This window comes from Oculina patagonica, chromosome 4 (assembly GCF_052425735.1).
Source record: "Oculina patagonica isolate OP01 chromosome 4, crgOcupat, whole genome shotgun sequence".
NCBI classification, from domain to species: domain Eukaryota; kingdom Metazoa; phylum Cnidaria; class Anthozoa; order Scleractinia; family Oculinidae; genus Oculina; species Oculina patagonica.
In genome coordinates, this window is record NC_135761.1 from 16,351,876 (window position 1) to 16,377,189 (window position 25,314).

Genomic DNA, 25,314 nt, shown 5'->3' on the forward strand with positions numbered 1-25,314 from the left:
TAGCCACTTTGATTTTATTTTAAATTACTTTCAGGTATACAAATATTTTTATAAATGTTTTTACTTAAATATCAATTGAATTCATTTGGTCTTCCACACTCTCCTCTAAATCTCAGTTTGACCAAACACAAAACACACACAACCGTTGGGTGTGGCTCGCTTCAAGCCAAGCGTTCGGTTTATTTCTAAAGAATACAGAATATAATAGTGCAAAAGAAAAACGTAAACTAACAAATTAAACCAAATTATAGACAGTTACAAAATACTCAAACGCGATAAAACTTAGATACTGACAAGCGAGAAGACAAAGAGTCTTTTACATAACCATCCTTAGCCGAATCACTAGACCAGCGGCCATGATGCTTAAAGAGACGGTCTGGAATACCAGCATTAGCGGCAGCAGTAGCCCCGCCACTCCTGAGGCTATGCGTACCAATGGCGGAAATGTCAGGCACAATGTCTTAAAACGCTTCTTACACTAGTTCCCTTAATCAATCAGGTTAATAACCAAACTTGGTTTTCGATAATTGACAAAAACAAGGGCTGTCATCGGAAAGCTTCGCCCTGTCTAAATAACGTCTCATCAAAGCTACAGGACAAGTTACTTTACCAGATGAAGCTACAACAACCCAAGCTCCATCCCTGTACTGATCCGTCTTACTAGATTCAATAAATAATTGTAACATGTCTCTCTTGCTTTCAACATCAGAACGAACTAAGTTAGCAAGCTCATCAAAACGAAGAAATGCAGCAAAGGCTAGCAAACAAATTACAACAGAACGAATATTATAGAAAGAGGCCATCGCATCGGCCTTGCAGCTAACTTATTGTTCTAACTGAGACAGTGATTGGCTCCTTCTTGCTTGTGTGGTGGGCCAACAAACGCTGCGCACCAGCAAGAATACTCTTCACCAAAGGATGCCCCGTTGGAGAGGACTCGCCACCCAACTGATGAATCCAAGCAATGCTGTGAACCGCTGACTCCAGGGGGGACGCTGTCTTCGCCTCAGTCATCAAATGACGCAAATAAAGAGCAAAGTGAAAAGGAGATGCAGGGAAAGCAGACAAGCCATGATCTCGCGCCCAAGACTTCCATCTTATGTAGGTGGATGAATACTTAGACGAAGTACTAGGAGCTCTGCCAGCCAAAGCCACGTCTAGAAGAGAATTCGCAAGAGAAGATAAAACATCATCATCCTCGGGAACAGCTGCCTGAAGGTCCGTCCACATAGAAGAGTTGAAAACATCTGCAAAATAAGAGAAGAAAAAGAAAACACACACAAAAGAATGACCAAATTAAACCAAAAACAAAACAAAACAAACAAACAAAAATCCGAACGCTGAGTTTGCGAGACCGAGATTAAAGACCTATTCATCACACCCGAATATACTAGATAAATACTCCGGCTAATTACCTACATACCAGCGCACATGCCTAATCAAACATAAGATACCGACGAGAGCATATTTTCCTGCTAGTTCCACAGTCAAACGCAGAAAAATACTACAGTCGAAGCTCTCGTAAGCGGACACCCTCGGGACGCGAAAAAAGTGTCCGTAACTGGAGCTGGCCGCTTACGAGAATGGTTCTCGTAAGCGGCCACTAGAGAAGTTGGGGATAGATGGCCGCTTACGGGAGCTTGCCCAGCTAACAATAACCAGGTGGACGACAAAACAAGCACTGAAATGTGGTCATGTAATTACTGTAAAATCATTTTCACAAACGGCGATGTGAATTTGATTGATAATAACAAGATATGGAGGTTGTTAGTAGGATTTTCTTTCGGGTGTCCGCTTACGGGAGCTTAAAAACAAAGAAAAAGTCTAAGTCGTAATCTCTGAAAGTGTCCGCGGCCGCTTACGAGAATGTCCGCTTATGAGAATGTAAAAATACAGAGTTTGTATGGGAGTTAAAACGGGGTTTCAAACCAGGCGGCCGTAAGTAGAGCTGTTCGCTTACGAGAGTGTCCGTTAAGGTCGCGGGGGATACCTGTGCATGAATAAATTCATGAGGCGAAATTTTGTTTGTCCTGCATCTTTTAAAAGGCTAATATTTCGGTTGTTATGGGTGCGATTAAGCTTACATTTTACAACGACCTTAAGAAATGATGAAAGATTATGACTACCATCTTTTATTTGGTGGATTGTACTTAACGGCGGTGATATAGCCTCGTAAGTGACAAATTACGAGATACATGATTTGGTGGCAGAGTTTACGGATCGACTATGAGACAGCACACTGTGATCTTGGCAAAAACTGATCAGTCTAGTGTGTCATAACAGAAGCGGATTTTTTAATTTTAAGTTTGCCAGGAAGTTATGATGGTTTAAATGCGAAAATTTGACTTTAATGCCTTCTACCTCTTTCTAAAAGCGCTCTTTTAAAATTCCGCTTCTGTTATGACACACTACAGTATTCCTAGTTTAACTCTCTGCAGTGGTAGGTCATGAAGTTCTGTATCCGCGCTGAATTCTCTGCCACAAAATTGTCGGAAAAGTCCAAACTCTGATATTTCCGAAGGTGTCCCGATCAAAACACGATTTCCAAAGAGAGATGTAATTATGGTAATACAGTATTAATAATTATATTCCATGCTTTAATTGTAAGAACAATGCGTTTCAAAAAAGACACGATTGTTTATGAATATTATTGTGATTACTCCTCCTACAATCTATATAAATTCATAAAGCTAAGTGTTGCTGTAAATTGGTTAAAATTCCTTTAGAGTTCTAACACTTTTCTTTGTTTTAGAATGTAAGGAAAAAGGAGAATTTTTTAAGATCCATACGTCAATTTTGAGTAAACATGCACGCGAACACATCAAATCTAGGCATAAATAGATTGTGCTCGGCAACTTTTGAGCAACTTTTTGTAGTAACAGCAACCTAGGGCAACTTTTGAGCAACAAATTGATATAAAACTGATCAAAACCATAAAAGGTCGTTTCATTTCGAAGAATTTTATTAAAACTGGTTTTATTTTACTTTATTTCTTTTCTTTTCTTTTATTTATTTTAATTTGTTTTTAATTTTTTTAAAATAAAATACTAGTGAGCAGCACACAGCATAACAATGGATTTTTGGCCTCTTTTAATGATTGTAAGAATATTTAATGAAAATGGTAAATGGCAACAAACAAACAAAACGACTCTAGAGAGCAACCTTTCTAAATTTTGGTGGCAACTTTTTGATATTTGAGCAACTTTAGAGCAACTTTTGTGTCTATTGTGAAGCAACTTTTCCTGAATTTACTAGCACGATCTATTCATGCCTAATCAAATCACGCGCACGCGCTCATATTTTTTTCCAGTCATAAATATCTTGTAAAGTTGTCGATGTCAGTCGTTGCACTTCGTGCATACGCTTTAAATAAATGCATAATGATGAGCATAAGGTGTCCCCCGCGACCTTAAGAGAGCTTCGACTGTAATCTGCAAGCTTGATGTATCACTTCCATTACTGGTTTCTCCAGGGGCAGTTGAGGAGATCCAGGCGGGCCTCTCTTGATCTGGAAGGAATTCAAATGTTTAAAAAGAAGATATTTGAATCCAATGCAATAACCCTCCCCCCTCCCCCCCTCCGCCCCAGTATTTCCAAAAAAAACCAGACTTTTTTGAGAGGAGTCTCTAAAGCCCCCCACTTCAAGTAAATTGTCCCCCCCCCCCCAGTTGGAAAAATGCTCCGCTGTCCCTGCTCTCTAATACGGACACTTCACGGAATTCATTTGGTCTCCCACAATCTGCAAGGTTTATTTATTTATTACAATTTATGGCTAAGGCTAAGGCTAAAAAAAAAACAAGGCCAAAGGATGAACTGCAAAAGAGTCAAAGACCCCATATTACAAATTTTGCTGATCCATAAAAAACTTTCTAACTAATGCTTTAAAAGAGTTCACACTTGTTGCCTCACGAATGAAAAGAGGAAGCGAATTCCATGCTCCCACTACTCTATAGGCTCGATTTCCAGCCGCTTTTCGGGAAAAGACCGGACTCGAGAAGGCGGCGGAAATCGAGCCTAACTACTCTATGAAAAGAAGAATATTTAAGGACGTTCGTTCTTGCATATCTCATCTTTACTGTTAACTTATCATTATGTCTAAAAGTATAGTGATCAGTTTCCTTATAAAAATCCACATAAGGTTCAACGTCTATGTCAATGATCCCATTAAGAGCTTTGGTTGATGAATGACTTCCATTGATGATTTCTCCAGGGGCAGTTGTGGAGACTGAGGCGGGTCTCTCTTGAACTGGAAGGAATTCAAATTTTTAATATTATTATTAATGGAATATCTGGGTAGTTATATTCGGGTGACTGTATGGTAGCTAACATGGATTATATGCCCGAAATGGGCAAAAAAAAATGACGACGTCTTTAATCTAAATATTTCTATAATTTCCACCTCGCAAACTTAAGATGTTAAAAATGGTTAAGCAGTTTGAATTCGTTGTAAAAAAAAAATTGGGATATCGGAAATCAGTTCTCTGAATAGTTTAGTTCAAGGCTTTGATTGCTCGAGACTTTCGCGATCCCGCGAAATCGCGAATGCCATACGAAGGATCACTTGTCTGGTCAGCGGTAGTGTAAAGAAAAGCCCGCGAAATGCGCAAGCAGGAGAGAGCAAACTTGTTCAACAGCTCCTCTCAGTTCGCGAAAATATGGATAGGTTTTTTATGTTTCTTGTGGTTCATGGCGATAGAAGTGCAGAGCAAGAAGGTAAGTTGCTTCGAAAAATATTGCTATTTACGGCCTTTGTTTGCCATTTTACATTTTGCATCTGGTTTCGGCTTGAGTTCGTTTACGAACTGGTCGCGTTCGAAGGCGATCGCCTTCGAAGGCTGGTTGTCATGTAATCGCCCCAATCGTTTCCATGGCCTCTGTTATTTCAAAATGTTTTCTTGCGATCGGACGATTATAATGTCTACGGCGATTGGGGCGATCACGATCGCTTGTGTCGCCCTTGTTCTATCCTTCGAATTCTAGCTTCTCTTTTTTCTTCTTCGTCATAAAACAGGTACAGCAATAACTGAGAAGATAGGAAGCCACGAGTTTTGCTCTGTTATTGAAGGTTGCCATTGTGTTGGATCCAGGACTAAAATGATTGTCTTAGCTTATATCAGACGATCATATGAGAACCCCCGATCGCTTCGATCGCCTGCGATCGTCTCAGTACTAGAACTAGGCTTTATAAACTTGCACACACTAAAATGACAACTATAAATTAATAGTTTTTGCTACGCATCCCCCGCCATTATTTCTGTCTGTGTACTGTCTTTTATTATTGGATGTGAAAGCACTGGTCAAAGTCAATGGAATAACCAAATAAAGAGCTACTCCCTTAATGAGGAATTTCTTTAACTGATGTATTAATTGCATGATATTAAAAGCCAAGACAGTATGTCTCGAAAATTATACAGTGTTAATTAAGCTTTGGACTTTCAATACCTTGTTGCGTGACACTATTCTATTTTATCAAAAAGTCACAAGTCGTGTTCGGTATACATTGTACATGTTTTATTTGCATTCAAACTTCATGCAATACATTTACATTTTTAATTACATTTCTACTGACATGACTTTTCGCTATAAAGAAATTTTTGTTCAAACAGTGCTTCAAGATGAAAGAAAGTGCTTGCAGTTTCGTGGAGTTTAGACAAACCCTGAGAATGTCCATTCTGAAAACAACATATTAATTTTATTTCAAATGTAGGCTTTTACATGATTTATCCTGGCTATCGAAGAAATTTTTGTCTCTGACTTCGCATGTCAACACATGTGGGCAACTTCCATGTACAGTAAACCAGGCAAGTGCAAAGCCAAAAAAAAAACCCTCCCCCAACCATTAAAGAGAGCAAACTGCAAGCAAAGTGTAAGTTTAACTTAACGGCTACCCACCCTTATAAATTATGTGTTCAAAATTTTCCCTCAGCGCACATGCTCAATGCATGGCATGGCATGGGGATGCAACATGAATTACGTGCCCAGTTAGGATGCATATAAACAACAAGTGCAAATGACTTTTTGAAATTTGCACAACCTTTTGTACCATAATCTTGAGTCTGTCATTCAGACAGGGATCAATTTTTCCCATTTTCCAGTAAGCATTTAGGATTCATCTTTCATGGTTCATTCTATTCACTGGTCAACGTTTCTTCATCAGGGTCTTTGTATTGTGTGTGCATGTTTTTTTTTTCTCCTGTGGAGACACTTTTTATCACCATCAGTCTTACTTTGTTCTGTGATGATTGCCATTTCTCATGCAGACTTTTGAACTCATCTTTAAAGCTTGCAACATGTTCTGCATTATCATTCCTGAGTTGACTGTTTTCAGACCGAAGGTTTTTATTCTCTGTTCCGTATTCCTCGTTAATTTTATGGAGCAGAACTAGCTATATACAATATAAATCCGCCCGGTCAGTAAGCTGCTTCAAGCTTCTTGTTTTGTTTAGTTGTGTTCAACTGGGGATAACGTGAAAATTATTTACAGTTATTTCTAGCAACACTCCCCCCCCCCCCAAAGGCATTTATTTACCATTATCACAAACTGCATAAACTTAAAAACATAAAGAAAATTTCTGCCTTTGAAGGATGTTTGTGATGTTTTTTTTTGTTGTGAGATGACAGTTTGATTCCTCTCTGTGCTCACAGATTGTCAGTGCCCCAAAGATGTGATTCCTGCTCTTCAGAGTTTGGTTAAAGATCTTCTTGCATTGTCTGATGAAAGTGAAAACTCTCCCAGAGACCTTGAAAGTACTAACCTTTTGTCCGGTGAGTGGTCAGTATTAATACTGGGAGCATCCTGTTAGTATGCAGGATGTTTGTCACGTAACCTCAGTTTAAATGCCTAGCCACCATGAGTCTCGGCAAACTCAGTGCTAGGCATGGTTGGTACAATCTTGGAAAAGCCTAAAGGTCTTAGATTTTAGCAGTAGTCTCGAATAGATCTTTATTTGGTTCAGGTCCTTGAAAAGTACCATAAAGTTCCATGGAAAGGCCACAGAGAAAAGGAAAGGCAGTAAAATGAATATTTTACTTTTTAACATTGTCAAGCACCTTTGAACGTATGGAAATGGCGCTATACAAATGATTATTATTATTATTATTATTATTATTATTATTATTATTATTATTATTATTATTATTAGTAAACAGCATGTTTTCAACTTGTTGTATGTTTACAATGTTTGAACTTGAAAATGGTGCAATGTTGACTTAACTGTAGGTTCAATTCTATCATTTTTCTTTTTTCTTATCTTTTTATTTCATAATCTTTTTATCATTTATCTCACTTGCTTGTACAATATTGTTGCATTTTTGTTTCATTTCTTCTTTTCAACCAGATCCTCTTTTAGAAATGAAGAATGTTACACCTTCCATCTATTTTACTCTTGTTGAAGATAAGCCTTTTTCAGAAAAATTTGAGGTACATGTAATGTTAGTTGAGATTGATATCAGATTGTTAACAGGCAGTCTGGTGTACCAGTGTATTGCTCGCAAATATTAATTGAGCTATAAAGGCACACATTAAGTGCAGAGTGATTTTTAGCTCATGAGGGCCAACAAACATGTACATGTAGATTGCTTTTTAAAATTTGTTTTAATGCTGCTCATGTACAAAAATTAATTGATTTCAAATTTGTCAAGGGGTTTTTAAACAACTTCAAAATCCTGGGATGTTTTTATGTCATGCGAAGAATCGTAAGCTAAGCAAGCTGTGGGATTGATCTACACTAAACATTTTCTGCTGTGGATTTGTAAAATTGTTGCATGCTACAGAGTTAATGATGATTTCCAGTCCGTACTGCGCATTCTCCTCCTGTTTTTTTGTGTGTCTCACAAAAATATTTTTTTTTATTAAAAAAAATAAATTTCGGAAAAATTTTTTTTTTTTTTTTTTTTATTACCCTATATATCCTAAAAAAAAAAAAAAAATGAAAAAAATTTTGTTTTTTATTTTTTTTTTTTTTATTTAAAAAAAATTCCGAAAAAGAAAAAAAAAATTTTAATTTTTCTAACCTAATTTTAACATTTAAAAAAAAAAAAAAAAAAAAAAAAAACAAACCCTGACTCCCCAAAGGACCGGAAAAAAAATTACTATCTACTTTGACTAGTATGACAAGCAATAAATTAACAAGATCAAAATTTTTAATTATGTAAAGTTGTTAAGTATATAGGGATTAAAAGTACATACAGAACAGTTCATACTGTACACACAGAACAAGTTTGATCGTTGGTTAAGTCCCACACCTGCAATTCAGTGTTGCACATTGCAAGTGCATGTTACATGTAAGTGTTGCACTTAGTATAACATTTTCAGGTTTTAGTTTCCAGCTAGTATTTGCCATTCATGTTGACAGGCTATTATTAACTTAGTATTTACAAATGATTCTTCATTCTTATATCTGTTGTATTTTTGTCGTAGTTGTATTCAAAGTGGCATAGAGGAGAGCATCTCAAGGAACTGTTGAGTTTACTCGAAAAGCCAGATAATCATGAAGATAATAATCCAGATGAATTTGGGTGAGACATATTTTATTAATTTTTCTCTATGTACATGTATCTACAGACCTTTGTTCTTGTACAGGTATTGAAAATGTTGAAAAAGTTGAACATAAATCTTTTGTATGTTTCATTTATCTTCAGTTGCCGATCTTTTTTTTTCTTTTCCCAAAACTATTTCTGTTGCAAAAGAGAAGCCATTGTGCACATGCAAAATATTGTAGACCAAACAGCGAAAGAATGATGCGTCTTTATATTCTATAGGCTGTGTGGCCAGTAGTGTTAACCGTCGCAAATTTTGCACAGTTCTTGGAAGTTTTCCAACTCTCTGATATGTTTTTCGACAAACAAGTATTGTCAGTGATTAACTGCGGTATTTGCTGCAGCTGCCATTTTTGGAGCTGGTGTGACATCTCTTGACAATTTAACAATTAGACTACGTGTCCGTTTTTTTTATGTGATATTTTTGGGCGCGCCGTTTTTTTCTCTATAGAAAAGGGTTTTTTTTTTTTTTTTTTTTATAAATTTAATAATTTTCCAAAATTTTTTTTTTTTTATTTTAAAAAAAAAAATAAAAAAATTTATTTTATTTCTCTTTTTTTTAAAAATAAAAAAAGGAAAAAAATTGCTATTAAGTGCTTGCTGAAGAGCCTCCACCAGACATTCCTCTGTGGTTTCTGTTGCGATCTGTAACTACTGTTTACATCAGGGATTGGTTCAAATGAAATAAAACTAATAGACCTCTTTTGCTTTGTTTGTTGGTTGTCCCATTTCAGGTCTACCACTTGATGTTACCCTTGAGGACTATCTCTTTCAAAGTCAAACAAATTCACGTTAAAATGAATCAGATGAATAATTTCCAGATAGACAAAAAAAAAGAACAATTCTCTGGAGAACATCGCATGATCTGAAATGGGCAATTTACATACGTAGCCAAAGAGGTGTATTGCTGCCACCATGTTTCAAGCATTATTTACTAGCGGGAATGATATGTAGCAAAGGACACAGCTGTCTCAAAGGCCTACAAGTCTGAGTGTACCAATTGCATAATATGGTTGACAACTATTGATCAGAAACAATATCTTTTGTAACACTTCCTATACATGTAGTTTTATTTACTTCTTAAATAGACCTTTGTTTCTTTTTGTTACCCATACATGTAAGTGTATATTTTCATTTACTTTTGTTTGTTTTTTTCTTATCCAAAGTAGTTTGGACAGTAACATTGATGTTTCTGAAAGACTACACCAACTTGCAGATGATTTACCAGACCAAGGTACATGTAGGTCTACTGTACAAAAGTTCTGTGGTGCATGAATGATATAAACTCTTCAATCAATGATTTAAAAAAGGAAATAGTTGATTTCATTCGGTGTCACAAATAAATCCCATATTACTGCAGAGGTATTGTTTATGAAGTGCTTGGCACTTACTTTTTTGGGTTCTACACTGTAGGCACTGGGCTAGTAAGTAAAAAAAATCACTAGCTCATAAGGACAAGTCACTACCCCACACTTCCCCCAAAAAATCGGAAGCAGGTACGGAGGGCCTCATACAAGATGGCGTCAGGTTTGCGAGTCGATCATACAATAACCTGTACGATATGATATGGATCTCAAGCTCTCTGGTTCAAGCTATGGAAACTAGATCCTGATGAAAGTTTCTAGGAGAAAAACTTCCTAAGTAAAAGGGTTGTGGTATTTTTCCAGGAACTAACTAGTCTATTGAGGCAGTGTACTTTTACTAGCCCAGCATAAAGTCCTGGTCTAGTGTACTAGCGTTAGTGTCGAGCGCTGTTGTAACTCTCTGTGCACATTTTCAGAATAGATTTAACCTTATCAGACCTCTTGTAGAATCCTTTTAGTGTTTGTTTGCTTTGCCCCCTTGACCAAGACACTTAACTTTCACTCTCAGTAGGTTCAGGTTGTCAGTAACCTGCATTCATTTTTGGACAGGGAGTGAGGGAGGTACAAGAGGTTGAAGAAAAAGTACAAATGCTACAGTATTAGTCAGTGAATGATTAAAAAACTGGGAGAAGTTTCTACCTAAAGGCCCAAATAATAAAAAATAATTAATTTGGATAATTGGATAATAATGGCGAATTTTCAGCCAACTGTTTTAATGTTTTCAGTTAATGTTTTAATTAATATTTGGCCAGGTTGTTATTTTGTTTCCTTAGGTGGAGTTCCCATTGATGTTGTCTGGTTCATTTGTGGGAAAACTGATATACCAATCAGGTACTTCTTAACTTACTAAGACGAAATTAATACTAAACATGTTTTTTCTCTTAAGAAATGACTTGGGGATTGTAATTTATTTTTACACCTGGTTTAATACAAATTAACTATACTACAAAAAGTTGATTTGCTACTAAAACCACCTAGAAAACGGACCCAACTTAGAGTAGCCATTTTGCTGGCCAGTTTAAATAAACACTACAAGTGCAGGGGGACAGGGCACAGGAGCTAAAGAGACGTGGTCAGGAGGGATGATGGAAGCTGGGAGAAGAGAGGTTTGAAGAGAAGCTGACATGGGTTTCCTTAGGTGGCGGAAACAGAAAGAAATCGAGAAAAACTTTTGCAAAACTGCATAACATTCTGCAATAGGTTGGCAGGGTGAGGCAGGAACCGTGATAGAAAGAGGGAAAGAGGCAGAAACTAGTGTCAAACAGTACAACAAATGGGGAGTTTAGAACCCCTGTACCCCTTTAGGAGTTATTTATTGAAAATTATGTACATTTATTTCATTAATATAACTGTATGATTTACATATAGGTCCCATTTGCACCTGTTTGGAGCATTAAAACGTCTACAGCAATGGCATAATGCTAGCATCACTGTTCTCTGCAGCAATAGCTTTGACAGGCAAGTTATATTTTCTTGCTGTGCACATTGTTTAAAACTGTACATTTTAAGTGGGCCTTTGGATCTCTTCCTGAGGCTGAGGCCAAGTTTTCACAGTAATAGGATCTTTATCCAAGTACAACTGAGCACAAACACTTTAAACTCTGATTTATTCTCTGTGATCATTGGCACCACCAGTTAAGGTAATTCATGTGAAATAGAACTGCTCATAGATTTCCAACCAAACTTTGCCGGTTTGTTGTTTACCTAAAAAGGACTTAAATTTAAAAATAAAAAAGGGGTTCACCATATTCGTTTGGTAGCAGGAAGACCTTGTATATTCCACATAATTCCTTTGCGAGTACTGGCAAAGTACATGTTTTCGGTGATTAATGTATTATTCTGCCCTAGAAATTGATCTGTAGTCATTTTATGAAAAGTATTTAATCGCTACTCTCGAACTAAGAGACAAAACCATAGACTGTCACCATACTTGTTTACGAGAAAACAATGACTTATCTCTCTCGCAAGCCAAGCCGCATAAAAAAGGAGCCATTTAATTTGTATGTGCATGCTAGTTATGCGTAGAATTCTGCGTAGTAAGGATGAGCAATGCAATACTAGAGAATCACCTTAAGACATACTGTAGCATCACCATTGGCATGTTCAGCTGCCTTGGCAAAGTAACTTAACACTTCAGAACCCTTAAAAATATCTTCCACTAGATAGTCTGCATAAGTTTATTACCTTTTTTTCTGGATTGATCGTTGCCTGAGGCTTCGAAATAATTATTTTACTGGGCACTCAAACAAACAGCCATCTTTTTACAGAGCAAAGAAAATGGCAATGTAATTTGATCAGTGCAATGCTTTACGAGTTGAAATTTTTTTAAATGCATATTGTGCTTTGAATACACTGTAAATATTAATGTATTAGGCGAGATATAATTGGTATACACGCAGGCAGCTGTTCTGAAGAATATTTTCATTATTAAATTAAAATGACATTCTGTACTGTTGTTGTTGAAGGAGTTCCTTTATCAAGTCCTGGCAGAAAGGTCTGAACTTTTCAGTCAGACAACTCAATAACAATGATGCAACTACAAATTTATTGAATCCATCTGCTGTGTGGCGAGGGTCGTTGGTCTTCTGTGAGGTATTTTCTTTTCATATTTACAAGTATTTTTCAAAGAAAAATGTAAATGGTTCGAGTGCCGATGACATGCAGAGGGGAACTAAATTAAAAGATGAGACCCGGACAGCAGCGCCGGCGACACAGACTGTGCCGTATAGCATGAAAGAAAATTTAAACTACATTCATGGAGGGCGGTTGAGCGATCCGCTTTGATTGCTGCATAAAACTTGTTTTCGTGCCTGCACTTGGTGATAATTCAGATCTCTATGAGGAATTAAAATGTAATTATGTATTTATTCACCACACCGGCGAACGAAGGTCATAGGCATGAGGAGCACAGCTCAAAACTAGAATAACAACCACAAGGCCTCAAGCATCGTAAACATTCCCACGACACTGTCCTACAAAGTACACTGGGACCAAAGAGACAAAAACACCGATTTCCAATCAAGTGGCATTGTCACGCGAGCAAGCCTACAGGGGAAACCCGCTCGCTGCAATTTGTGTCTGACAGAGAAGCTCGCATCTATCTGCTGACAGATCTACTCTCCCAAAAGAGATCGAATAATCACCAAGTGCAGGCACGAAAATAAGTTTTATGCAGCCAATCAAAAGAGGACGCTCAAACCGCCCTCCATGAATGTATTTAAATTTTCTCACTATAACGGCACAGTCTGATGACGCCCGGCGTGAAACTTTAAGTAACTGTCCGTGCAGTCTCAATCTTTTAATTATAGTACAAGTATTTTTCTATGTTTTTATTTTATGTCATGGCCCTTTTACTATCTGTTGTCCTTGCTATTTTAGGGTCAATCACGAACTGAACTACCAAGATTCAGTTTATGTTGTGAAAGGAGCAAGACAAACATTGGCACAAAACTTCATCAAAAAAGGTGAGTGATTTGTAATTGCCTTTGTTGCATACTATTTTTATGAGACAATTTTCATTTTTCAAGGTCGTTTTTTGTCAATAATCTGTTTCCCTGTGACTAGTTCAAAACACTGTAAACTGTCTTTAATTCACGTGAATCATCTTTGTACGTATTTCTTTATGAGAATGAAATGGGTATCAAATGTTAATAGAGTGGAAATAATTTAAAGTTGTAAGGTGGAATTGCTGAAGACTGTTTTAGTAATAGCAGCCCTCTGTAATTTCAATTTGTGGCCAGATGCAAAACCTTGTAGACAAAGGACAGCCCTGGACTTGAATACATTCTTTGAATCAATTTGTTAACATACAGGTTGCAGTGTATTTTGCAATTTGTTTTCATCGATTCACTGTTTGAGCATTGATATTCATGTCTTTTGTTCATTTCTAGAAAAAAGAAACGTTCCGCTGATATTGGCAGCAGTTTCTGCATTGCACCTGAAATAACTATCCTCTGCAAAGTTCAAAAGAGCACTGTTCCTTTCCACATGTTTCTGCCAGTGAAATTTGGGCTGTATCCTTTGCAGTAGATACTTGCGATGATGATGATGATGATGATGGTGATGATGAGGATTGTTATTATTATTTAAGAGTTGCAAGGTTTTCATTTAAGGAAATGAAGCTTATTAAATGGAATTTCCAGAGGGGGGAGGGGGGGGGAGGCTCTTAGGAAAAATCCCTTCCATGTGGGAGGTATGTATAATTTATGGAACTACAAAAATAATAGTAATTAAAAAAAGTCTTTGCTTTATATTATTACGCAAAATATGTGTTATATGAGTTGCTTGCAACAAAATAAACGTGATAAACGTTCCTTGACTGATGTCTTTGTAACCGATACTCAGTAGCGTGGAGTGCTCTTTCACAAAACTTTCAGCAAGATTCATTGAATGGCTTTCTCTGGAAAAGCATAAGGTGAGTGTCACTGCATACAAGTTATCAAATTGTGACTTAGTGTTGCCCTTTATGTGTTTTTCAGTAGATAGGTATTCTGCTGTTAATTTTCATTTTGTGATCCTGAACAAGGTCCTGAAGGTGTAGTGGAATTGAAGATAAGTTGTTTTCTCCTCTTACTTGGGGACATAAAGGCCCTGGTCCCGTTGTCTGGTGGTCCTGAGTTCAGGACTGCTGCTAGCTAAATTTGTTTTTAGTTGTCCCAAATTGCTTGATAAAATAACCAGCTGAGAGTGTCTAATATTTAGCTATAATTTAGACAATGTGTGCCACAATCACATGCTTTTTCTGAACTGTTGACGTTGAGAAAACTGTTGACGTTGAGAAATGATTTTGCATGGATTGCAGTTCTTTGAATGTGGTAAAAGGTATACACTGTATGTAATAGATGTTTTAAAATGTGTTTTTCTCTTCAAAGGACATTGCCTTGATTGGAAGTTTACAAGTTGTTACACCATCCAAACACTTTTTGAAAAGAAAGAATAAAGAAGCTTGGTTCAATTTTGTCAAATCTGAAGATCATACAAGTAAGTTCCATAACATTTTGTATTTTTTTTTGTGTTCTGGGGTATTTTACCGGTAGTGGTTCAGTGAATCCTAAAATGTAAATGACAAGTCAAACTTGCCTGCTCAGTAGTTTTTCCACACTAAAGATGTGTGCGATTTAACTTAAAAAGTTAAAATGATGATATTGATATGTTTATAACTGTGATTTAGCTTAACAGAGATCCATATGTATACACCATTTTGAATTTTAACTTTTCCCAAATATCTTATGAAATTTCATTTGTGCCTTGACGTATAAATAAAGTATCTACTATTGTACTAGGCCGAGTGCATTGAATATTAAATTTTATAAATGACGCTTGAGAAAAAAATAAAAATTCAAAATGGCCCCTTGACTTATTAAAATGGTGTATACAAACATCTCAGATTACCGGTAGTTGTTACTTGCATGAAACTTCAAAAGTGTTCAACAACTTATCCTAAGCATGACACAGATCTCTGTAGAGCTGCATCATCAGAATGGAAGTGTTGGTGTCTAATTTTGGGCATCTTGTTTCTAAGGAAAGAAATCAGTTATGTTTTCTTGGGTTACAACTGATTTCAGTAAGTGTTCTGGAATAATTTCAGCAACCAAAAAAACAGAATCCAAAGATGGACCTGAAGACCTGGAGTGCTGCAGACGAGTGTGTCTCATATGTGGGAGTACTGAAAAAGAACTGAGTCTCTTCGTTTTAAGGTCACCTGAACAACTTAATGGCTGGATTCAACAAGAGTTGTCATTAATCCATAATTCATTTCTTATTTCAAATGATCAAGAAGGTGGGCAACATGTTAACTGGAACTTTTTTTTTTTTTAAGACCCATCACTGATTTATCTTTCTTTATTGGTTAGTGCTATGGTTAACTTATTAGACAAGTGACCAGTTTTTGTTAATTATGTGTGGCATTATTGGTAATCAGAGCAACGGCTTTACTGTTAACTTAAAGGGCGTGCCTAATAACTCAACAACAAAGTTGATGGCCCCATTTTTTATTATTGAGTAATGATCAGCTCGTTGAAATAAACTTTTTGCAAAGTTTAAAAAAATCTATGGCGGGGGTTCAAAGTCGCCAGCTTTTTGATTAAGTATCTTACTATGGTTTATTCATCTCTTGTAGTGGGAGGACCCTTACAATTTCCAGACCTGACAGATAGTTTCTTGGAAACAGAGCAGAATTTAACCGAGGTCTTGCTGTGCAAGCTTCAGCAGGAGCTGAGTGAGTTTCTGATAACACTGATGAGGTTCTGATATATGTGATATTGACCATGTGTAAGGAGCTGCGCCTTGGTCCATAAACATGCAAACAAATGAATAAGGCTAACACATACATGTATCTTGACTCAACATACTTCTCCAATATAGGATTTATTTTATGGCATAAAGAGCACTATTTTTGGTGGGTCATAGCAGGCAATCCCAATCGAGTGAGATAGCTCCCTTAACATCAACAAGATATGAATTATACAGTAATGTCTGATGGATTTTTTTTCTTTTCAGAAAATCCAGACGACATATTTTCAGCTCATTCTCCTTCTGACAAAGTGGAGGAAATGATTTCAGCAAAATGGAAGTTGCTGAAAGAGAAAAGGTGACTGATACATGTACTAACACCAACAAGTGTACAATCCCAAAGTCTTGGCCTCTTTTATTTCCTTTTGTTCCTTTCATGTGTCTAATGTGCCACTGAAGAGCATCTTGTACGTGTACTTGGGTCTGTGCTGCTATGTGGGGATGCAAATATGTGCGGCTGCATCCAGGAACATGAAATGAAATGAAAAATGCTTTGCGTTTACAGAATGTAACTGGTTACCGTGTTTTCATTTTTTAAAAGGAAATAGTACGACGTAATAGTCATACAGCTACACTATAGAAACCTGTAAACATAGTCTACAAAGTGACCAAATCAACAAGAACTAAAGTACTGTTCATTGTTTTTTTTGCAGACAACAGTTGATTCGTGATAGGAAAGAACATCAACTCAATAATGTTAAAAGAGAGGATTTACTTCAAGACACATTAGGTAAACGCTCACAGATTAAACAAAAATAGATCGACACCCAAAAAAAGGAAAAGAAGAAGCTGTGAAAAATAGAAAAAGGCTTTTATCTCACTAGGAGGAAAACACTTTCCATTTTATTTCACTAACCTTTGCAGAGGCGTAGCTTCATGTATGCTCAAACATGAACGCAGGTGCATACCTAAAAAAAAAGAAAATATATTTTTTTTAATAATAATGAATATGTAAAACGTGTACGTGTATGTTTTTTTTGTGTAACTTTCCCCAGCGCTCCCACTATACTGTTCAAAGGAACTCCTGATTCAAATATACAGTAACTAACACATTCACCAGTAGTCTTGTCATAGACCTCTTTGATTGACAAAGGGGACCTGTTGTGATGATTTGTTTTAGTTGATCACTGTTTTTATTGATATCTGGGAATGTCTGATAATCCAGCAATTTTCCATGTGGAATGCAATTTATTATAATAAGTTTAATAACGTGCATTTTGTGGTAATTTACAGCGTTATCGTTGTCTCCAAGTGAATGGCCTGAGAGAGCGTGGCTTATAAAGAATGATCCTTATGCAACGTAAGTAAAAAATTAATGTCTGTATCTGATATAACTCGCAAAAAAAAAAAACTGCAAAGAGTAGACAAGTAGTTTGGTCTCATGTCTATGTGTTCCTCATTATAACAATGATTACTAAGATGGATTCGTTACCTCCAGGGTTCGTACGGGTCCTGGAAAACCCTCGAAAGGCCTGGAGTTTTATTGTGGCACTTTCCAGCACTTGAAAGTCCTAAAAAAAGCAATCGGTCCTGGAAAGTTCTAGAAATCTGTTAAACTCAAGTAACACAAGAATTCGCAGAACTAACATAATAAGACATGTATGGCAGACAGTACAAAGGAGAAATAAAATTGAGATCTTGGGAGTGAAAAGATTAATGTAAATTTTGGCGTCCTGGAAATATCAATTAGTTCTGGAAAAGTCCTGGAAAACTGTTTGTAAAAAAGAGTACGACCCCTGTACCTCAGCCAGCTTTGTTGTGAGGAAAAAAACTGCCAATTTCTATGCATCTTTCTTAAACGTATGGTTTAGTGTTTTATAATTATAATATTTATTGAACTTCACATGTCCAGGCGCTCAAGATGCTGTTTGAGTTTGCTTTGATCTAGCTTCATGGCAACATTGTTGGGTAAAAAGTAATGAACATGTTTGACCATGCCATTGGATTCAAGTCAAACTTACTTCTTGCACTTTTACCTTTTGTAAAATAGTGTGCAAAATAATGTTCAAATTCTAACATGTGTTAGTTTACTAACAGAGATGGTCTAGAATAAGTGCCAGTTTAATCAAATCTTTGTTGAAGCACTCAAAGAAGTTCCAAATTATATCATTCAATCAAACACCAACTCGAGAGCTCACGCGTACCCCAAAAGCAGTCATGGGAACAATTATGTCATGTTACTTACAACTTCTGGGATGAAAACTGCTGGGTCAGTCACTTTTCGAAGAAGAGATGTCGACATTAACTGGCACTTGTTTCCCTGACTCAACATGGTTATGCAAATTACTGGTTGAAATCATTGCCGGCGTATTAATATTTTTTGATCCATTAATTTTGTTTAGTAGAGGAAAAGCTACTTCCGAGGAGGACATAACGAATCCTTTTCCGTTGATAACATCAGGTAAGACATTTCTCTAGTTTGCTCTTGTCCTTAGCTTGTCAGCTTGCTAAATGTGATTCCTTTAGCTCAATGCAACCAACTTCGCGACAATTAATTCAAAAGTGTATTTAATTTTTTTTAGGTAAACCCATGGTCACACGTGTTAAGGTTTTTTAAGCAAGCTGTACTGACAAAGATGTGTGTAACCATTTTATATGCAAGTGCCACACACCCTGTCTTATTATTAAGTGCGCTTGACTCTTGAATGCGGTCATTACAGGCAACAGTCTTCTCTGTGCCTTTGTGTATCAGTGGCATTGCATTTAGGGGGAGTAAAAATACTCATGTTCGTGTTTTGGTAAGGACACCAGAGATGAGCTCCATCCGGCCTGATGGGCCAATGAGTAAAGCTTGAACCATGACTTTACCTTACAACTATTTTCCAACTTAGAAAGTAAAAGTGTTTTTTTCTTTTTTTGTTCTGAAGTATCATCGCTGAGTATTCAAGATATCTTGGAGAAGTTTAGCATGGATGGAACGCCTGCCAGAAGTGATCTTGTGCCTGTTGAACCCAGGGTAAGATGGGTAAAAAGGAATATCAATAGTTCTATGTAACTTACACATGATGGCTTCTTGTGGATAAAAGCTATATGGATGCATTTCGAGGAATCGTTGGAATCTAAAAAGCAAAATTAAAAAGATAGATTAACCATGAAAAGTCTCAATTTGTCAGTTTAGAGGGCCACTTACGTAACAGGGCCCTTTCAGTTTTAGAATAGGGCCACTTAGAAACAAGAAACATTCAAAGGTAGGTGCTTATTAGAAAGGGGGCACTATCTGGAATGAGAGCCTGCTTAATCGAGTTATTTAACAATTATCTGGTGGGTTGTTGGGGGGGGGGTTTTTTTTTTTTTTTTAATTTTTTTTTTTTTTTGCGCGTTCCTGGGGGGGGCGGTTTAAATAATAAATTGGGGGCCGAATACGGTATAGTCGATAAAAATACATTTTAAATTTATGTGATGCACTGCCAATATTGTCTTGCTTACTTTTAGTGTTTTCATTTGGTTTTAAATAAAGGTGATTTTTGTTAAATAGCTTTGTGTCAAATTTATTTGTAGGAGGAAAGTTTATGTGACAAACACATCCAAATATGCACAGGAAGAAGTAAGCTTGTCTTTTGCTTGGCAACTTTTTTTATCTTTTACCGAGTTATTCTTCATAAATTCTTCGTGAAGTAGCCTATCTAAAGCCGAAATAAATTTAAGTTGAAGTTCAAATATAGTCTCCTTTTTTGTTCTTATCTGTTAGGCTTAATATGTATAAGTTTTTAATTTTTGTTATTTTCCATAGTTTTTCTTTACATTTCTTGTATATTAATTATGGGCCCCACTGTAAACCACGCTGCGAGTGTGACGTATGGATTTACACAATAAAGATTGTTTTTTTGTTATAACTCTTTTTTTAATTTAAAAATGAACCACCTGATTTACGAGTATTCGGTAGTTAAGCTACATCATATCACATTACGTTAAGCTATAATAAAAGAACAACTCAAATCTTGCAAAACGCTGCTTACAATTGCTCTAGGATGCCATACTTTCCGTGGACCCACATTTTATTAACAAAATCATATTTGTACTTGTCTAGTTGCCGATGATGTCAAAGAAAAATGTTACCCAGAGGCCCTTACAGCAGCGTACCACGGCATTGAGTACAGTTTTTTCTTTTATCATGTTGGGTGTTTACTTTTATATTTATGACAAAAACCACATTCTTTTAAATTTTTCTAGTTAATCAAGCAATCGATCGATTACTGGTAATCCATCAATCAATTAACCAGGTTGCCCTGACATTTGTGTGTCAGAGTTTCGTGTTTACATTGCATGACAATTAAAATTAAATGTAAGTAAATGTGTAAGACATTTTGGTAAAATTCTAAACAGTAATTTTATGTTTGTGTTTAGAGTTTGTACAATTATATTCCCTTAACTATGCTTTTCACACAACACATTTTATGCTTAATGTTCAGGTCTGACCCATTGATGTTTTCTTCATGTATTTTGTCAGATACTGCCTTGAAGCTCGTGAAGCTATTTCTAAAGATTCGCAACTAGCAAATATTCAGTATTCACATGTAAAGCTTGAAACGTTGTCATCTTGCGTGCAAAGAGACCACAAACCACAGGAAACCCGCCCAAAACGAACTGCGACAAAATCGGCGAAAAGTGACAAGAAACAAAGTTTAATGAAGCTCAGCGTACCTTTAACCAAAACAAGGACTGCGGGAAAGGGAAGGAAAGCAACTACTTTGATAGGAAGGTAAGATCATGGGCGTCCCGTGAAATGAGGTTATAGATGTTAGAAAGTAGTATCGAGTGCGTAACAAGTTGATTCGAGTCGTTACGAGAAAAAGCAAGCCCTGCCAAGCCGTAATAAGGCGATCATACCAAGTTCTAATGCGGTGTACCTTGCCAATTTTAGTAACGAAAAGGTCATTTATTATCTTTCAACTTTATAATCACTCAGATTAAAAACATTTTTGCTGATTTTCTTGATTGCTTCACCTTGACGAATACAAAACTTAGTTTGTATAAAGTATGGAACATTGAGTCAAAATATTTTGTGTTTTTTTTTTCTTAAGGACGATAAAGAGGAAATCACCAGTGGCAACAAAGCCAGCCACTGCTGCAAAAAGAAAGCGAGAAGAGCTAGAAGTGAAAGGTTTGTGTTGTTAATCAAGGTTATGGTGAACAAGTTTACTTTGAAAATATTATTTCACAGTGAGAAATTTTACGCGCATGCAGAAAAAAGGAATGGAAAAAAATGGCCTTGAAAACTCGTCCATGCAACTTCCCAGTCCAATCTCTCTCATCCCTGCTATGCACTCCTAGGATTTTGGAGATTATTTGTCACTCCTTAAACGCTTAATCTCGTGATAATTTCAAGAGTTTTCAATCAACTAAATTAAACAACTGCAGCCAATCGTTAAGTATCTGAAGTATTTTTATGTCCAGAGCTTTTGGTTACTGATAAGTAATTTGGTCCCCTTCAAACTTCGGAAGTAATTATATATTGTAATCCTAAGGGTAATGAATTTTAATGAGCAAGGCTCAGCCAAACTGACTACAACCCATCGAAAACAAGGGTGAGTGATCTAATTGTTTTAGTTTGTAGACGCTGCAAATGATTGTAGTTGAGAAATCAATTAAACCTTTTCCTTCCAAGCAAAACACGTGAGCATAGGTCTTCCTAGTCATAAAACAGAAACCAGAGGGAGAACCAATCATATTTGCAGATTTCCAATAGAACAGAGTGACTACTAGTTAAGGAGGGACTTTGTTTACTTTAGGTTTTTTCTATTTGCAATACTAACATTTACTCACACTATAAACGACAGTTACAATACTAACGTTACTTAATTACATTACTGGCGTTACTTGCAATATTAACGTTATTTGCAATACTAACATTTACTCACAATATTAACGACAGTTACAATACTAACGTTACTTACAGTACTGGCGTTACTTGCAATATTAACGTTATTTGCAATACTAACATTTACTCACAATATTAACGACAGTTACAATACTAACGTTACTTACAGTACCGGCGTTACTTGCAATATTAACGTTATTTGCAATACTAACATTTACTCACAATATTAACGACAGTTACAATACTAACGTTACTTACAGTACCGGCGTTACTTGCAATATTAACGTTATTTGCAATACTAACATTTACTCACAATATTAACGACAGTTACAATACTAACGTTACTTACAGTACTGGCGTTACTTGCAATATTAACGTTATTTACAATACTAACATTACTATCAATACTAACTTGTCTCACAATACGAACATTACTTACAATACTTTTAACACTACTTACAGCACTTTACATTATTAATTAACAACACAACACGTTACCTGCAAAACTTTAAGTTTAATTTAAATAACTTACAGTCTAATGTTACTTACTTGATTATTTGCAATACAACAGAAAAAATATAATTTATATCGAAATATTCTCTTTGAAAAGTCCTCTTCTAAATTATAGCTAACTTTGTTTACGTTGCTTATTGGCCACTACTTCTTTTTCATATAGAAAGTACAGTAAGCGAGGCAAATGACGATAAGAACAAAGAAACTCGTTCAGAGAGACACAAGAGAGTAAGTACTGCAGACAACAGGATGAACTTACCACAGATATCAAAGTCCCAGACCTCAATCGTGCACACCTCCTACAACTGGAGACTGGGGATAAGTTATGCCTCCTTTATTAATTACTCCCGTTTCTTCTTGAGAATGTCTTCGGCTTAAAGGGGCTGTGTCACAGCTGAGTTAAGTATATTTCATAAAGTTTTGCCAAATACCCGCTATGAAACTGATGTTTGCAAAGAAATTGCTTCTATGTCTCTAAATGACAAATCCATAGCTTCATTGCAACCAAATGTGTCTCCTCTGCGTTTAAATTTAAAGTTGCAAGGAAACTAGATTAACTTGAAAACTGTTCAGCCCAACAATATTTCAAAAACGCATATAACAATCCGTTTCAATCTTCGTCAATTTTGGCCATCCGTACCTTCTTTTGTATTTGCTGTGTTATTGAAATGTTCCTTCACTGTTTTAAGAGGTTATAGTTCATCGAATTTGATGGTCATGCCTAAATTTGGCTAAGCCCACTATAAACACAAACAACTTGGTCTTCCAGTAGTTACTTTCCATTTACTAGTTGCTGTTCTAATTTAGTTTTAATATGAAGGGTGTCCAGTTATCAACGTAAGGCCGTAAGGACGCTATTGATTTTCATAAAGCAGGATTTTTTTTTACTTTGAAACCTGGTGGGACTGACTATTAGTTTTAGCAGGGGGGTGGTAAGGAAATGAAAATAATGTTTCACACATTGCATGTTGGTTATGTTTCAGCGTCTCCGCCAAGTTGTTCAGAAAACGCTCGAAGACAATGGAATTGACCAAGATCATCCATTCTACAAATCATGCACTGAAAGATTGTACTCTCTGTGTAAAAGTTTCCTTAAGGTAAGTCTTACTGCCCCCTCTGTTGGTATCGCCCAAATCAATGCAGTCCACTCTCTCTAAGACGGACACCCTCCGGACCGGCCGCAGCTGTCCGCCTTGTAGAGTCGAGGTAACATGATACCAGTAATTCCGAGATAATAAAGCTAAACCTTTGCACAATGCAACAAACCTTTGCTAACTGCAACAAGACTAAAATAATAAAAGGACCGTATTTGAGAGTTACTGCAAACTGTAATACTGTAAGTAGAAAACGACCTCTTTAGTGTCCATACACATAAGCAGAGAAGTACTCCGCTAAAGTGTCATTGTTTTTGGTTAGTAAGCTTGGTATACATGTATCCTTAGGGCGCTGACAAAATTTGCTTTAGGTTGATACGAAGTTTGGAAGTATTTCCACTAATTAAATATAATAAAAACACTTCTCAAATGTCCGTTAATGATTTCAAAGTGTCCGTTGTCCGTCTTAGAGAGGTGTCCGTCTTATAGGGAGTTTGGTTACAGTAAAATGACTGAAAAACGACAGGGACCATCACCAGGTGTCCGTCTTATAGAGATGTCCGTTAAGAGAGAGTTGACTGTATTCTAAACTGCTGTTGATTGTTTAGCGAGTTCGAATTGTGACAAAACATTGGTTAGACGTTTTACACTAAACCCACCGTTATAAGACAATAAAAAACCTATTCCTTGACGTCATTTTGAACCTCACCATCATTTTCTCCTTGGAAATATTGGGTCCCTTAACTTTGGCTCGCCCGCCATTCTTAGAGAATGTAATTTCGCATTCAAGAAACAATAAGACATTACTGCAGTTTTCAAGTTTTGTTGCAAATGTTTTTCAGGATCTTCGCTCTTCTCATGGTTTAAACGAAGAAATGAAAAGATTGGCAAAGAGTAACGTTCAACAGGTAATTTTAAAATATTAATTAGAAATGGTCGATTATAACTGTTTGCTATATATTTAAACCCTGGAGGGAAGTGTGCGAGTAGGATGAAATCGCCAGATTTCAAGTAGATTATTGTGTGAAAACTGCTTCCACTTTCTGTACATTTAACCCAGCGTGCTACACTTGTATGGTTGCCACAGACACCAGTTTTCAAATGTTGACTTTTTTCTGATAAAAAAATAAAATTTCCTTGACCAAATAAATACAAAATGTTATGTATGGTAGCGACCTCCAGCCTCAACTTCCAAAAGAAAAACATCGCGGAGATCGCATTTACCTGAAATGTTATTTCCAGCATTCCATAGTATTACATCAGAGATGTTATAATTTAAATTTTCCCTGACTTTTCTTCCAAATGTCAATTTTCCTGGAATCGAAATAAAATTCCCTGACCTTCAAGCATTTTATTTTTCTCTGGCCATATTTACCTGTGGCAACTCTGACTTGGCTTTGCATAATATAGGTTTCTAGTAACTTCATTTGACTGCCCTACAAATGTGATTTACCCAGAAACACAGAAGCAGATGGATCATAGTTTGACTTACGCGATTATTTTTTATTTATAAATTATTTGTTTCCTCTGTTTCAGTGGCATGCCTGTAAACTAGCTATCTCGTTGAGATATGAAGCTAAGTGCATGACCACTATATTTATTTTATTTATTTATTTTATTTTTTTAGGTGATCGACTTTGAGACGAAAAGAAAATCAGCAGCACAGAAGACATGACCTAAAGAAAAAGCGCTGCAA

General features: G+C 36.4%; 2 protein-coding genes across 2 annotated transcripts; one reads left to right on the forward strand and one right to left on the reverse strand.

The window, feature by feature from the left end:
* Positions 1 to 819: 819 nt before the first annotated feature.
* LOC144648186 (uncharacterized) lies at positions 820 to 1,433 on the reverse strand. The gene is made up of 2 exons (XM_078507815.1): positions 1,424 to 1,433; positions 820 to 1,247 (listed from the first exon to the last, which is right to left on the reverse strand). Exons 1-2 carry the CDS (start codon positions 1,431 to 1,433, stop codon positions 820 to 822), a joined length of 438 nt encoding a protein of 145 aa, XP_078363941.1.
* A 3,165-nt stretch (positions 1,434 to 4,598) lies between these two features.
* On the forward strand, positions 4,599 to 25,295 carry LOC144649816 (mdm2-binding protein-like). Its single transcript, XM_078509410.1, has 27 exons — positions 4,599 to 4,713; positions 6,646 to 6,765; positions 7,338 to 7,420; positions 8,420 to 8,517; positions 9,705 to 9,772; positions 10,676 to 10,733; positions 11,271 to 11,360; positions 12,368 to 12,494; positions 13,281 to 13,366; positions 13,793 to 13,915; positions 14,247 to 14,316; positions 14,774 to 14,882; positions 15,490 to 15,681; positions 16,021 to 16,119; positions 16,401 to 16,491; positions 16,847 to 16,923; positions 17,427 to 17,493; positions 18,536 to 18,594; positions 19,061 to 19,149; positions 19,692 to 19,737; positions 20,221 to 20,284; positions 20,641 to 20,892; positions 21,215 to 21,294; positions 22,688 to 22,752; positions 23,508 to 23,621; positions 24,461 to 24,526; positions 25,246 to 25,295. Exons 1-27 carry the CDS (start codon positions 4,656 to 4,658, stop codon positions 25,291 to 25,293), a joined length of 2,499 nt encoding a protein of 832 aa, XP_078365536.1. The 5' UTR covers positions 4,599 to 4,655; the 3' UTR covers positions 25,294 to 25,295.
* The last annotated feature ends 19 nt before the right edge of the window (positions 25,296 to 25,314 follow it).

Excerpts from the sequence above, each read along its gene's own strand:
- LOC144649816 (XM_078509410.1), top strand. The coding sequence starts at position 4,656 with ATGGATAGGTTTTTTATGTTTCTTGTGGTTCATGGCGATAGAAGTGCA. Across the intron at positions 10,734-11,270 it reads AAAACTGATATACCAATCAG|GTCCCATTTGCACCTGTTTG; the intron begins GTACTTCTTAAC and ends ATTTACATATAG. Across the intron at positions 14,883-15,489 it reads CAAATCTGAAGATCATACAA|CAACCAAAAAAACAGAATCC; the intron begins GTAAGTTCCATA and ends GAATAATTTCAG.